The following is a 13,787-nucleotide window of genomic DNA, read 5'->3' as shown; positions in this document are numbered from 1 at the left end:
AGAGAGTTAAGGAAAATTATGTAGATTAACAATATAATTTTAAAGTCCTAATGATCAGACTACTTATTGGTATGTGCCGCAGCTGACATGGAACATTATTAATTTAACTTTATTTTTGTTGTTCTAACCGGTTCAGGAACGTGAAAAAACTGAAAATGTTAAAATACTGTTTCTGTTCGGAACGAACCAATTGGAAAAAAATTCTGGTTCAAAGCCCTGCTAATAATAAATCATTTTACTGTAAGGTAATAACCCCGGACCACTTGCACTTGTAATTTCCTGGCAAATGAAAGTGTCCCGCTCAGGACGTGTGTGTGTGTGTGTGTGTGTGTGTGTGTGTGTGTGTGTGTGTGTGTGTGTGTGTGTGTGAGTTGTGTATATCTACCTCTCTTTTAGTTTGTCTGCAAGGTTTCAGCAGGATATTTGCACAGATGGAAAACACTCCGACTAAAACAGGCTTTCATTATCATCTCTTTTTTTTTTTCTTTGGAAAAACCTCCCATACTCGGGTGATACTGTTGCTTTTGTTATGGGATCGAAAGCCACAAGCTCCGGCATTCACTTTGTGTGTGTGTGTGTGTGTGTGTGTGTGCGTGTGCATGTCTAAACTCACTTTAGTTCTGATGGGACCGGTCCACTACTGAATGCAGGAGGGTTGGGCATGTACGCATCACTCCTCATGGACACACCGCTGGGCACTGGAGATGGAGGTCTCTGTGTCTGTGGTCTGCAAACACAAAGACACAATGCATCAAATCAACATTAATAGTTGAATATGTACCCAGTTAATGTTACAAACACCCCCTCTTAAACAAGACAATGCAAATTCATTATAAATGCATTTAAATGATTCACTTAAATACATACAACAGAATATTCATAAGAGTACTGGGGAAATACTGTTGTGTATATAGTGTGTGTGTGTGTGTGTGTGTGTGTGTGAATATCGTGAACTTAAGTGTGGCCTATTGTTTCTTAAGTTCTTTAGCTCCGCCCTCGCGGCACTTCAGCCTGGCCTGTGCAGTTGCAGCCCCTCAATGGCTGTTTCCCAAATATTATCAAAGTAGCACTCGCAAAAACTGTTCAGAAGTTGCAACCAAGTCTATATTTGCAATAATTTAGGGGAGTAAATGAGCGGCCCCTCCTCCAGTGGCATGAGTGGCACAGCCCTGATGAACTCTAATGTGATCAGGGGAGATAATAATGAATTATAATAATTAATTTAATAATTAATTTTACTGTAAGGTAGTAACTCCAGATCTCAAAATAAAAATAAAAATAAAATATCATTACAATGTGTGTTGGGTCCTCCTTACATGGAAGATCTAACATTCAGTTTCAGTGAGCAAGATGCACCCCCCCACCCCACACCCCGAAAAGGCTGCTGGACCTTGTAATTTCCTAGTAGAATTAAGTGTATTAACTCTGGCTCTGTGTGTGTGTGTGTGTATATTCATAAGAGTACTGAAGAAATACCGCTGTTTACGGTGTGTGTGTGTGTGTGTGTGTGAGTGTGTATGGTGTGTGTGTGAGTGTGTATGGTGTGTGTGTGTGTGTGTGTATGTGTGTGTGTGTGTGTATGGTGTGTGTGTGTGCGAGTGTGTGTGTATGGTGTGTGTGTGTGTATGTGTGTGTGTGTGTGTGTGTGTGTGTGTGTGTATGGTGTGTGTGTGTGTGTGTGTGTGTGTGTGTGTGTGTGTGTGTGTGTGTGGTGTGTGTGTGTGTGTGTATGTGTGTGTGTGTGTGTGTATGGTGTGTGTGTGTGTGTGTGTGTGTGTATTTGTGTGTGTGTGTGTGTGTGTGTGTATGGTGTGTGTGTGTGTGTGTGTGTGTGTGTGTGTCTACACGAGTTGTGTATATCTTTACCTCTCTAGCTTGTCTGCAAGGTCGTTGAGGTTCATCTTCCTCAGGATGGTCAGAGTCATTTTCACTGAGCGCTCCCCCCCATAGGCCTCCTTCATCATAGATGCAACATCAGTAGCATCCTTGTCCTCCAGCTTTCCTGTGGGGATGGGCTCACACCCCTCCACCGTCCTCTCAGACAGGTACGTCCTGAACCGCTTCAGGTCTGCAGACCCCAACTTATCCAGAGTTCCGAAGAGCAGGTCCAGAGAGTTCTCAGCCATGACGCTCACCTGTCATACAGACACATACAGATAGTTGGTCTCTGAGGGATCAGATCAATACTGATCTTGTATCTCTATATTTATAGATTATTTGTATCAAAGAATAGAACAGTTTTAAACTAGGCATATTATGAACAATGCACATATCCATTACATTAATACACAGAATTAGATGTTATAATCCCTTGTATCAAAATCCAAGGTAAAAACACATTCAGAAGCGCCTATTCAAATTAATTTATAAAAAAGCACGCTAACCACAAATCTGCCAACAAATGGTCACAAACACAAGACAAATGGCCCATCCAACAGCAGTATATAGTATGCGGCATGTCATTGGGGTTATCAAGTGGGCACCCTCATTCGCCGATGTTTCGTTAAGTTAGGCCCACGACACCTCATGAAGGCTAAACAGTGAAACCAGCGTCCTGGAGACACTCCCCTCCATGCTGTCACCATATTACCACATTGTCATTGTCACAGTCATTACCATTGCAAGCGCCTCTGATTGATTAATCACCACTATGTGGATACTGTTTTTAGAATTGATTTAGATTAAGTGTTAGTATAATTTGTACTTTTGTAAATTGTATTTTAGTATATTTTTATATATTGTATTAAGTGTCAGTTAGTATAATTTGTATTTTAGTATATTTAGCATATTCTTTATCTTCTACTGTCCTTATTATATTGCTTAGTTGTGTTTTTATATTATATACTTTAATTACTCTTTCTGCTGTTAGAGAATGTGTTTGTGTTGTATGTATGCTACTGAGACCTTGAATTTCCCCTGGGGATCAATAAAGTATCTATCTATCTATCTATCTATCTATCATTGAAATATCCAATACCCAAATTACTCTTAACCAACCACCATCAACCTAGGCACAGTCCGTCACAAACACAAAACAAATGAGCCAGTTAGCTTGCCCACCAGGAAGGGTAACTTCTCTTTACCCACAACCATTCGCTTGCTCGTTCTGCTGCCAAGGACATGTTACTAACCAAGGACATGTTACCACCTGCCTTAGATTTCGTCAGAGGTGGGCACAAATACATCAAAAACTATTTTGTTATAAATTACAAATACTGGCTCATGAAATGTAACAAAATAAAATACAAAATACTGATGTGAAAAATGCATTTAATTAAAATACAAGTAATTAGTAATTTGGAAATACAAAAATACCCACGCAATAATCATTGTATACTAACAAGGCATATTATTGAAAATGTATCCCCAAAAGACAAGAAATACTATTTTTGATTGGCTGGCAGGGGCTATTAATTCTGTACATTGGGGCACCTATGAAGTAGATCTGGTAAAAAATGTAATCACCATCTCATATCAATGTAAACAATGATTGAACTCACAAGCAGGCTTCGCAACAGTGGAATCAACTGTAACAAAGCAAACTACCCACCATCATTTTCCGTAATCAATGAAAGTAGTACAACAAATTGAACAGGTTGGCCTCTTTTTAAACTGAACTACATTTCCCTTGTTGTGCTATAAATGCATGCCTACTGGCAACATGGGGGATGAACAGAATAACAACCTATAAGGTGTCCCAATATACGGAATTAATTCACTTGGGAGAGAATTCCACTCTCGGGAGGTCTTTGTCTCCTCCATTATTTCTGCATATCAGGACATCTCAGCGGATGTTACTCCTTACATAAACTCTCATGTCAAATCCAATTTTAATACTGTCCTGCAGTAAGAATGAACATCAGCTATTAGGTACTCAAGGTCATGGGGTCAAAGGCCGTGGTCCTAATTCTCCCTCAGTATATTATCTGTATCGTTTTAAATTTTTAGTCTTGTAGCACTTAACACACCTGACAAATCAAACTCCTAGTTACTTTGTAATTTCTTTCAACTTCCTGACATGTTCTAAGGGGTTTTAAGTTGTCTACAGGGTGACAAAAAACAAACAAATTGAGTTTACACCCGTGTTGTCCTTACAGAAGGGTGATAAAATTGACCATTTTGGCTCCCTCAATTGACTTTTCTTTTCATTTTTTTCAACTTTACAAATGTTCAGAGGGGATCGTAATAGAAGAAAGTTGGATCTAACACTTTTAAGTTGGTCACAATGTGGCATACCACAGCAAGAAAAATGTAAAATGGGTAAACATTTCATGCTTTTCTTCCAAAAAGATAATGAAATGTTTAGGTCAACTTTACAGTTGAATATAGGGAATTGCCCAAGGGATATCTCCAGGCACCCAGCCTATTCTTAAAACCAGATTCACCAAGATTCTGGCCTTTGGCTTTATGATAAGCATTGCCTATTGTCATGGTTATAGCGGGTAGTATATTTAATTGAGTGATGACATTTTGGCTTATTTGAGAAGTATTTAAGTAGTTGAAATACTCAGATACAATCCCTCAAAGTATTTTGTTACAAACTACATTTAAGTTTTTCCAATCCTGCAAAATACAAATTACGCTAAAGTAATTAAATATGTATTTTAAATACATATAATTAAAATACTGCCCATGTCTGGACTTCGTCCACAAATGCCTAATTCAGACAGCAAGCCAATAGCAGACCTAGCCACAAACACTCGTGTGCCGATTTCAATAGGCCTTAATCGTGCACTCCAACCTCGCTTGGCTGCCTCCTCTGCATTTTCAGTGTATTTCGCTCTATTCAGCTCATTGGCCTCTTCCGCTCTGTCTTCCCAAGGAACTGTAAGTTCAATGAAGTAAACTATCTTCTCTGAATCCAACCACAGAAGTAAGTCATGTCGTAGTTTAGTACTCACTATATGTGGAGGTACCGCCATCATATGTGTCCCTAGCTTGTCTGCAAGGCCCCCAAACATTAACAAGTCAGATTTTCAATTACAAATATCAGTTGGGAATGATAAAGAACTGCCTATAAAGCTAGTAGAAAATGTGTTATGTCATACAGACAACATAATTTAGTTGTATAAATAAAATTGTCTGTAGTTGTCTGTAGTGTCTCAGCTAGCTGGTAAATCAAATATGGCTGACGCTGAATAAAAGGCTGGTGGCTCATGTCCAGGAGCTGTAAAGGAACTTACTGGAAATCAGCACTAGAGAACCACTAAGCCTGAAGTGTAACATGCTCTCTACGTCTACTGAATCACAGCTGAAAATGTATTCATTCAAGCTCTACATAAAACATTGGACTTTAACATTAAGTTGATGTTATATAGTCAAGTCACCAGAAGCCTACTTCACTTAAGTGAACATATTAGTCTATTGACATACTCCAATATTTAGATAGACCTGTATGGTTTGTGAACTAAATACATGAGTAGGAATCACCAGACCCTGTTGTTGATGGCTTTCAAATGGAGCACAGTGTTCCAGTGCAGCTTAGTAACTGATTTACAGTTGGATCTTGTTGTCTACAAGCACCTTATCTCCTCCCTGACTCTTATCATGAGCACAGATCTCACTGGCAGAATATGCTGATATGAGAGACTACATGAGGCACCATGCTCTCTCTGCAACAGAGTTAGAAATGTAGTTTAGTGTTTATGTGATTTTCGCCGTAATTAAGCAGATTTATTGAGATTGGTGTGTTTGGGGCCTCCTTTGGAGAAACAGTGTAGGGGAGATCGGGGCTGGCTGGAACACTTTTCACTCTCGGCTATATTTCTCCGTCTTACAATGCGTTGAAATTATCAAATTGTGATTAACTGAAAGCTTGGGATCTCAGCTACAAAATGTATACATTCAATGTCAACAAACTATCCCTTGTTTTGAATTATATATGATTAAAGTGGTGTTGTGCACGTGTGCCAACCTGCCCCATGCACAGGGTTGGTTGGCACATGTAGTCGGGGTTGGTTGGAACACCTATGTTATAGTCCTTTGCAGTACCCCTTTTGCTTTTGTTTGAAGTGCTCATCTATATCACTGCCTGTAGGGCTTTGCTGATGTCTTTCCTGTGTGTTTTTCTTCAGTAGGGCCCACCGTCAAGACCAATTTGGTCCCTACCGATTTTTTTTTTTACTTCAAATGTTTAAAAATGTCTGAAATGCTTCCAAATGTAAAACTATGTTCAGTAATTACAATAACAATGCTAAAATAAAGATTGATGATGTTTTTATGTGTAAAATACAAAGTTTATAGATTTGTCACAAAATAGCCATAGTGAATGTATGTGCAACCAACCCCAAAATCAGTGTGCCAACCTGCCCCGCCCACATTAGGTCAAACTTTTTTGCACAAATGCTGTTAGCCTGCTAATATCAGTCACCTCAGATTTTCAAACTTCATTTTAAGATATAGATGAGTCTCCTAGCAATCAATTATAATAAATATTTTTTTATATATCCCTAACTATTACCCTTCTATGATGTATTTAGTGGGAGGTGCATATTCTAAGTTTTGACACTACAAAATTAAAATGTTGTTCTCACCTAAAGGGTTAATGACCTGGAGACCAGTTACATACGTGAGTTTACTACATACCCAATCTCTCGGTGCAGCTATCACAAGAGTTACACAAGTCAGACTACGTGCCTATGTTACATCTACGTCCCCTGAGACTGCGCAGAAAGCCTCGTCGACCAACAGGAAACGGTTTAAATTTGTTTCAACCGCCTCGACTGACGTCTATGTGATGACTCTGTCCATATCTTTTACTGTCTATGGTTTTATGTACGCCAGTGCCTGAAGGCATGTTTTGTTTTAACTTTCCTAAAGACTAGATGTGACAGTGGTGTGTAAACATTAGAAAAAAAAAGAAGAAAAAAATTGTTTAAGCACCGCTATCACATTTAGTTCCATTGATTACATTTGAAGCTAATTGATGCAGCAGACGCTCTGCAAACGGAACACTACAGTTACGTGCCCGGTGAAGCTTCCCTCTTAGGAACATGTTGTACGGGGTCACATGACATTGGATAGGCAGAAAATCAGCACAAGGACAATATTCAACCCTTGAGTCAAAACAGCTGCAAAACATTATTTTCTGTCCCTGGCTACCATTCATAAAGTTGTCTAAGTCTAAGGGCTGAGCTACACCAGACACATCACTGATTTTGTGTACATACCTCTACCTTTACAATATTCTTTATATGCTTTTGTTTAGAGCATGTTTCTATGCATAAATTAAGATTAACAAACCTTTTATTTTCATTTTCACCCTTAAACCATATCCAATTCCATTTCACAACAAAATAATTAAAGGCACCCACCTTGAGATTGTTTTAACCACTGAAGATATATTCTACCTGTTCTGGCTGATACCTGTTTCAGAGTGAACTTTGTGTTCCTGCAAGAAGCTGTTATAAAAGGTTTTACAGCTTAGATAACACACAGCACTAAAGCCCATGCTTCAGCGTTGAGGTTGTTTCCTTAAAGACAGAAGTGTGTTCATAAACACGTCGGTTCCAGGCAAGGCTAGTCAGGTAAGTTTTTTTGTTATGTGCAGGTTCAGTGAACCACATTTCCCAGAATGCACTAGGCATGATAAATGTACACGTGAGGAGATGAAGGCCTATTGAGACGTGACACCACTGAAGTTTGCAGCAAAGTCCACCTAGCAGTGTCAGTGTATTATTTTTATGCACTACACAACATAACAGTAAGTTCATTTATAGAGCACAAATCTAACACACCCGTCTGGAGCCCGTGTGGGTTGGTTTTGGGCTGACAAATGGGCCCCATCTGGACTACCTAGCTGGGCCCAGCTAATTATGTCCTCGGGTTCCATGGTGGCCCTACTTGGGTCAGCCCAGATGGGCTGCTGATGGCCTTCATGTAGGGCCCACACGGGTAACCTAATGCTTATCTCACACTACAGGATAATCCGCCTGATTTTGGGCCCGATTTATGCACAATTTATATACAGTATGATTGGGTAGTGTTTTGTGTGTGGCTGTCTTATAAACCCCCAAAACTGCTTAGTATTCCCCTATTGCTGTATTCAATTAGAACGCTTGTTTATTACACCTACTCCTGGCAATATGAATGTCTCTATAATATAGCTAGCAAGACCTACCATAATCGGGTAGCAAAGGAAAAGAGCTGGACAGGACAGCTGGATTAGCTGTGACAGGTGAGGTAACATTAAGTGCTAATGTTTACCAAATATAAATTTCCTTTGTGATAAGGAAAGCTTATTACCTATCACGACACATACTACCTCCATTGTTGAACGTTTATAACCAGCGTCTCCAGATGACTAGGCCTACTTTTTTTAAACGGCAAGAAGCAGGACGTATGTAACAAAAAATGTTTTAGCGTAGAATCCGTGTAACGATGCTTATACGCATTTAAAAGGCAGCAGATTTACAGTTTCGAACAGAGCTATAGCCACATTCAATCTGGGATGGTTATCTTTATTAAAATCCTGTAGTGTGTGATCCTCCATTGTTTTCAAATCTTGTAGTGTGTGCTTGTTTCCGATCAAAGAGAAGATCATCGGTTGAGATTATCTTTATGTGTGTGATGCCACCCAATTTTAAAATCGTAAAAGATCCTGTAGTTTGAGACAGGTAAGTTTTGCCGAACCATCTGGGGCCCGTAAAGGCTGTTTGTGGACTGAGAAGTGGGCCCCAACTGGGTAGCCCAGATGGAGCAGCTAATTTTGTCCTCAGTTTCCATGGTGGCCCTACATGGGTTATGTGCTGATGATGGGCACTTCACCGGTGTCATGTAGGGCCCACATGGGTAACGCAGGTTTAACCCATCATGGGGCCTACAGTAATAACCACATGGGTAACCCAGGTTTAACCCATCATGGGGCCTACTGTAATATAACCACATGGGTTTAATCTGATTAGGCTGATGGGCCGCTGTGTGAAATCAGCTACCTATAGCACAAGGAAGTTAACATCTCTCCTGTGTATATTTGAAAAAATAATTTGTTATACAGGCTGAGTTTTAAGGGTTAAGATAACACCAAGGGCAAATGTTCTGCTTATAGTAGGCAAGAATACCTTAACATAATTTTGTGACAAAAGTTTGCCATTATTATTCACACTCATCAGAGCACGGGATATGGAAAAACTGTCCTCGACAGACACCAGCAGCTCACCCTCCCTGCCACTTTACTACATGGACACAACTGACTACATTTAGCCAGACAATGAGGCAACATGCAAAAGCACACGATTCCAAAATATTAAAGTCAAATTATATAACTCTCAATAATAAGGAGTTTGTTTTACAAGATGCTGTCATCACAAAAAATGAACCTGCATGGATTGCAACTGACTACAACTGAATATTCTGAAGGGTGCTATATGGAACCACATAGGTTCTTAAGCATGGAACCATTTCACCAACAGAAGGTGCTATTTCAACGCTCATGTTGAGTGATGATAGTGAATTGCTTGTAGGGATTATGGATAAATGATTTTCAGAGTATTGTCAGGATTTCCATTAAGGAGAAGATCATTCTTGAAACAGTAAGGGCATTTTAAAGGGTGCACATACCTCCCTAGTCCCTTCTGGGGGCATTTTAAAGGGTGCACATACCTCCCTAGTCCCTTCTGGGGGCATTTTAAAGGGTGCACATACCTCCTTAGTCCCTTCTGGACAGCAGTGGCCTACTGGTTAGCACTTCAGGCTTGGAACTGGAGGGTTGTCGGTTCGGACCCCGACCAGTAGGCACGGCTGAAGTGCCCTTGAGCAAGGCACCTAACCGCTCACTGCTCCCCCGAGCGCCGCTGTTGATGCAGGCAGCTCACTGCGCCGGGATTAGTGTGTGCTTCACCTCACTGTGTGTACACTGTGTGCTGTGTGTGTTTCACTAATTCACGGATTGGGATACATGCAGAGACCAAATTTCCCTCGGGATCAAAAGAGTATATATACTTATACTTATACTTTAAAGGGTGCACATACCTCCCTAGTCCTTTCTGGGTGCATTTTAGAGGGTACACATACATGTAGGCTACCTCCCTTCTGGGTGCAAAATTGATTACTTTCTCAATTACCATTAACCTGCCCACTTGGAGGTGTCACAAAGCTGGGCTAATAGTGGAGTGGAGTAATAGTTGTAAAAAAAGTTCATATTCACACTGTCAACACTGCACATTTAAATTGTGTACATCTGGTGTTGTACAAGATATTGACAGCGCAATGACTTCAAAAAAGACCAGAAAAGAATGTTAAGGCATTTGTGGAGAGTGTTCTTCCTACAGCTCAATGTGAGCTATTTTGTTGCTCTGATTGGTTAGGTCTATCCAATTGAGGGCAGAGGCACTTTCCCCCCTGTATCGGCTGAAACACGCCCATGTCCCAATGGAGCAGTATCAGATTCAAATTCTGACTAGAGTTAAGTATGATGTCAGGCTATACAATGAAAGCATTTGGCTGCAAAATCACAGGGTGCTTCACATAAGATATTTTGACTTAATCATGTCTTGGAACTGGATGTGTTAGTCTAGTATCCTATCATATTGGTCATACTGCTTGGTAAAATATTTTACATTAAAAACCTGTTTTTTTGTAGTGCAATCTAGATGTTAGCCAGATAGATTATATAGCCTATTTCTGAAGTAGTAACCTAGTCTATCTACAACCCCAAAACAGAAAAAGTTGGGACATTGTGTAAAATGTGAATAAAAACAGAATGTAATAATCTGCAAATCTCTCAAAAAAGGACACAGACAACATATCAAATGTTGAAAATTACAAATTTGACTATTTCATGGAAAATATATGTTAATTTCGACTTTGACGGGACGGGGTAACAAAATGCTGAAAAAGTTGTGTAATGTCATGATAAAGAAAACAAAAGGAAGAATATTTCACAACTAATTAGGGTAAGTGGCAACACGATTGGGTATGAAAAAGAGCATCCCAGAGAGGTAGGGTCTCTTAGAAGTAAAGATGTAGGGGTATTCATCACTCTGCGTAAACTTGTGTGCGATAAAATAATGTCATTTTAATGCTTCTTAACATGAAATTGTGATGTATTTGGGGAGTTAATCATCTACAGGACATAATATTATTAAAACATTCAGAGAATCCAGACAAATCTTTGCAAACAAGGGATAGAGCTGAAAAACACATTGGATGGCCGTGGTCTTTTGGACCTCAGATGGCACTGCATCAACACCAGACCTGTTTCCAGACCTGTCATTGTATGGGCTCAGGACAACCTCTGATAACCATTTTCTATGTGCACAATACTCAATTCAAAAACTGCAGCCAAAATTGTAACAGCTAAAATTGTATTGAGACATGATACAGAAAATGCCACCCTCTTATCTGGGCCTGAGCTTTTTTAAAATGGACTGAGGTAACATGGAAAAAAGTCCTGTGGTTAGACCAATCAAAGTTTGCCATTCTTTTTGGAAATCATGGACTCATCTGGGCTAAAGAGGAGAGGGCCTATCCAAGTATCCAGCCTATCCAACTTGTTTAGTGCTCAGTTCGATACCCAACATCTATGATGGTGTGGAGGAGCATTAGTGCCTACAGCATGGGCATCTTGCACATTTGGCAAAACACAATCAATTCTGAATGATGTATACAGGTTTTGAGCAACATATACAGGCAATGTCTCTTCCAGGGGCTACCTTGAATATTTCAGGAAAACAATGCCAAAATGAATTCTGCACATATTTAAATAGTATTTCTCAATAGAGGAAGAGTCCAGGTGCTAAGATGGACTGTCTGCAGTCCAGATTTGTCAGATTATGTGCATAATGGAATGGAAAGCAAAGTAATGGGACAACATTTCATTCTCAAAACTGTAACAAATGGTCTCCTCAGTTTATAAACATTTACAGAATTTTGTTAAATGAAGAGGTGAAGCAGCACAGTGGTAAACATGCTCCCGTCCCACCAAATTCATATTTTTAACATATATTTTCAATGAAATAGTCCAAATTTTCATTTTCAACATTTGATATGTTGTCTATGTTCTTTTTTGCCGCTAAATATGGGTTCATTAAACTTGTATATTATCACATTCTGTTTTTATTTACATTTTACACAACGTCCCAACTTTTTCTGTTTTGGGGTTGTAGTTTGGCCCTATAAATAAGTCAGGGATATGGGCTGGATAAAGGACGAGCCTGCTGCTTTATACGCGGATATGGTTGGAGTCTCCCACGGAGTCTGATCAGATCCATCGCAGTGTGCAAGTGGACATCATTCCAGACCCGTTTCGGATTCGCTGCAGAGTCAGTTTGCTATCTGGGTAAGGTCTGGAGACATACTGTACTCTTCAAAGAGACACAGCTAATCATTTCAATTGCATCACATGTTGCTAGGTAAATCATCAGCTGCAAGGTTCTTAACGATTCTCTTCTCGCAAAGTTCGTTCGTCATAGACTACATCTCATGTGTCACGTAGCCTTCAACTTTCAGGTCCACAGGAAAACCACAGACATTTACACAAGCACGTAGTGTAGAAGAAGAAGAAAGACAGGATATTGCAGACGCTCTCACAAACTCTAGCTTACCATATGTCCAAAATATATACCATCAATGTGAATTATACAATATAGTTGAAATTCTGCAGAATTCGGCACCACGAGTCCACAACTCTCTATAGGATGACATACATGACTGCACCACGAGTCCACAACTCTCTATATGATGACATACATGACTGCACCACGAGTCCACAACTCTCTATATGATGACATACATGACTGCACCACGAGTCCACAACTCTCTATAGGATGACATACATGACTGCACCACGAGTCCACAACTTTCTATAGGATGACATACATGACTGCACCACGAGTCCACAACTCTCTATAGGATGACATACATGACGGCACCCAAAAGGATCATTTTTCATGTAGGCTACATCTCATTTGGCACAGACTACATATTTCTGTTCCACAGGAAAACCACAAACATGTGCACGAGCACATAGTCACGTAGGCTACATCCTTCAGCTTCACATGAAAACCACAGACATTTGTACAAGCACATTTGTTTTTAAAAGAACATTTGCAGATGCTCTAACAGACTCTACTATATGCCAATAAAATTGACTACTCCATCAATATGATAATACAATATACAATATCAATACAATTACTATACAATATAGTTAGAATTTTTACAATTCTGAGAAATTATCATAATATTCCAGCATCCTCCACATTTGTTGGCACCCCCGGTACAGTTGAGCAAAAAGGCATTAAAAATCCCCTTATGGCAATTCATCTCATTGTCTCATAATGAAAACAATGAGGAAACACATTTACATTTTTTCATTCGGCAGACCAAAGCGACTTAAAGGGATACCAGGCAAGCCTGATGCTTTTTCTCTACGAAGCTCCCCCTACCATCTGTACTTGTCGATACGTGTGCGAGCCCTCACTCGGTCTGAAGCTGTTTTCCTTTTCTTTGCATCTTCCATCAAGGGTTTTTCGCTGCTTCTTTGCCGGCTCTGCCATTATACACACGTTTGCAACAATCGCTAGCGTTTCATTAGCCTGCCTCGTGCTGGGGATGCAGGATGTAAACTGATCGATCCTGCTTCTCGCGATGTCTGAGACTTTGTGAGACTGAAGGTCGGCGGGTAGGATACACCGAACTTGCAAGTGGGATATTCTTCCAGTAGGGGCGGGGGAGAGAGTCTTCATTCGCCCTGTAATGAGTCATTTAACCATATACCGACTTACGAAGATGATTAATTAACACGAAAACGTTGCCTGGTGTCCCTTTAAAAACATTTAAGCATTTTA

General features: G+C 40.0%; 1 protein-coding gene across 1 annotated transcript in view; it reads right to left on the bottom strand.

Moving 5' to 3' along the window:
* Positions 1 to 13,472, bottom strand: part of LOC143120698 (NACHT, LRR and PYD domains-containing protein 3-like) — a gene marked incomplete at its 3' end in the record, with an annotated part of 33,786 nt that extends 20,314 nt beyond the window's left edge. Inside the window, exons 1-2 of the mRNA XM_076281395.1 lie at positions 13,386 to 13,472; positions 1,867 to 2,135 (exon numbers count right to left, since the gene is read on the bottom strand). Coding sequence (XP_076137510.1) covers positions 1,867 to 2,135; positions 13,386 to 13,388 — 272 coding nt within the window. The remainder of the gene's footprint in view (positions 1 to 1,866; positions 2,136 to 13,385) is intronic.
* Positions 13,473 to 13,787: the final 315 nt, after the last annotated feature.

This window comes from Alosa pseudoharengus, unplaced genomic scaffold (genome assembly GCF_046254945.1).
Source record: "Alosa pseudoharengus isolate Yale_2024_CS ecotype anadromous, Long Island Sound unplaced genomic scaffold, YU_APseudo_1.1 YU_APseudo_1.1_scf_1, whole genome shotgun sequence".
In the NCBI taxonomy this organism is placed as follows: domain Eukaryota; kingdom Metazoa; phylum Chordata; class Actinopteri; order Clupeiformes; family Clupeidae; genus Alosa; species Alosa pseudoharengus.
Note: the sequence above shows the minus strand (reverse complement) of the source record. Positions and strands in the feature narration are given on the sequence as shown.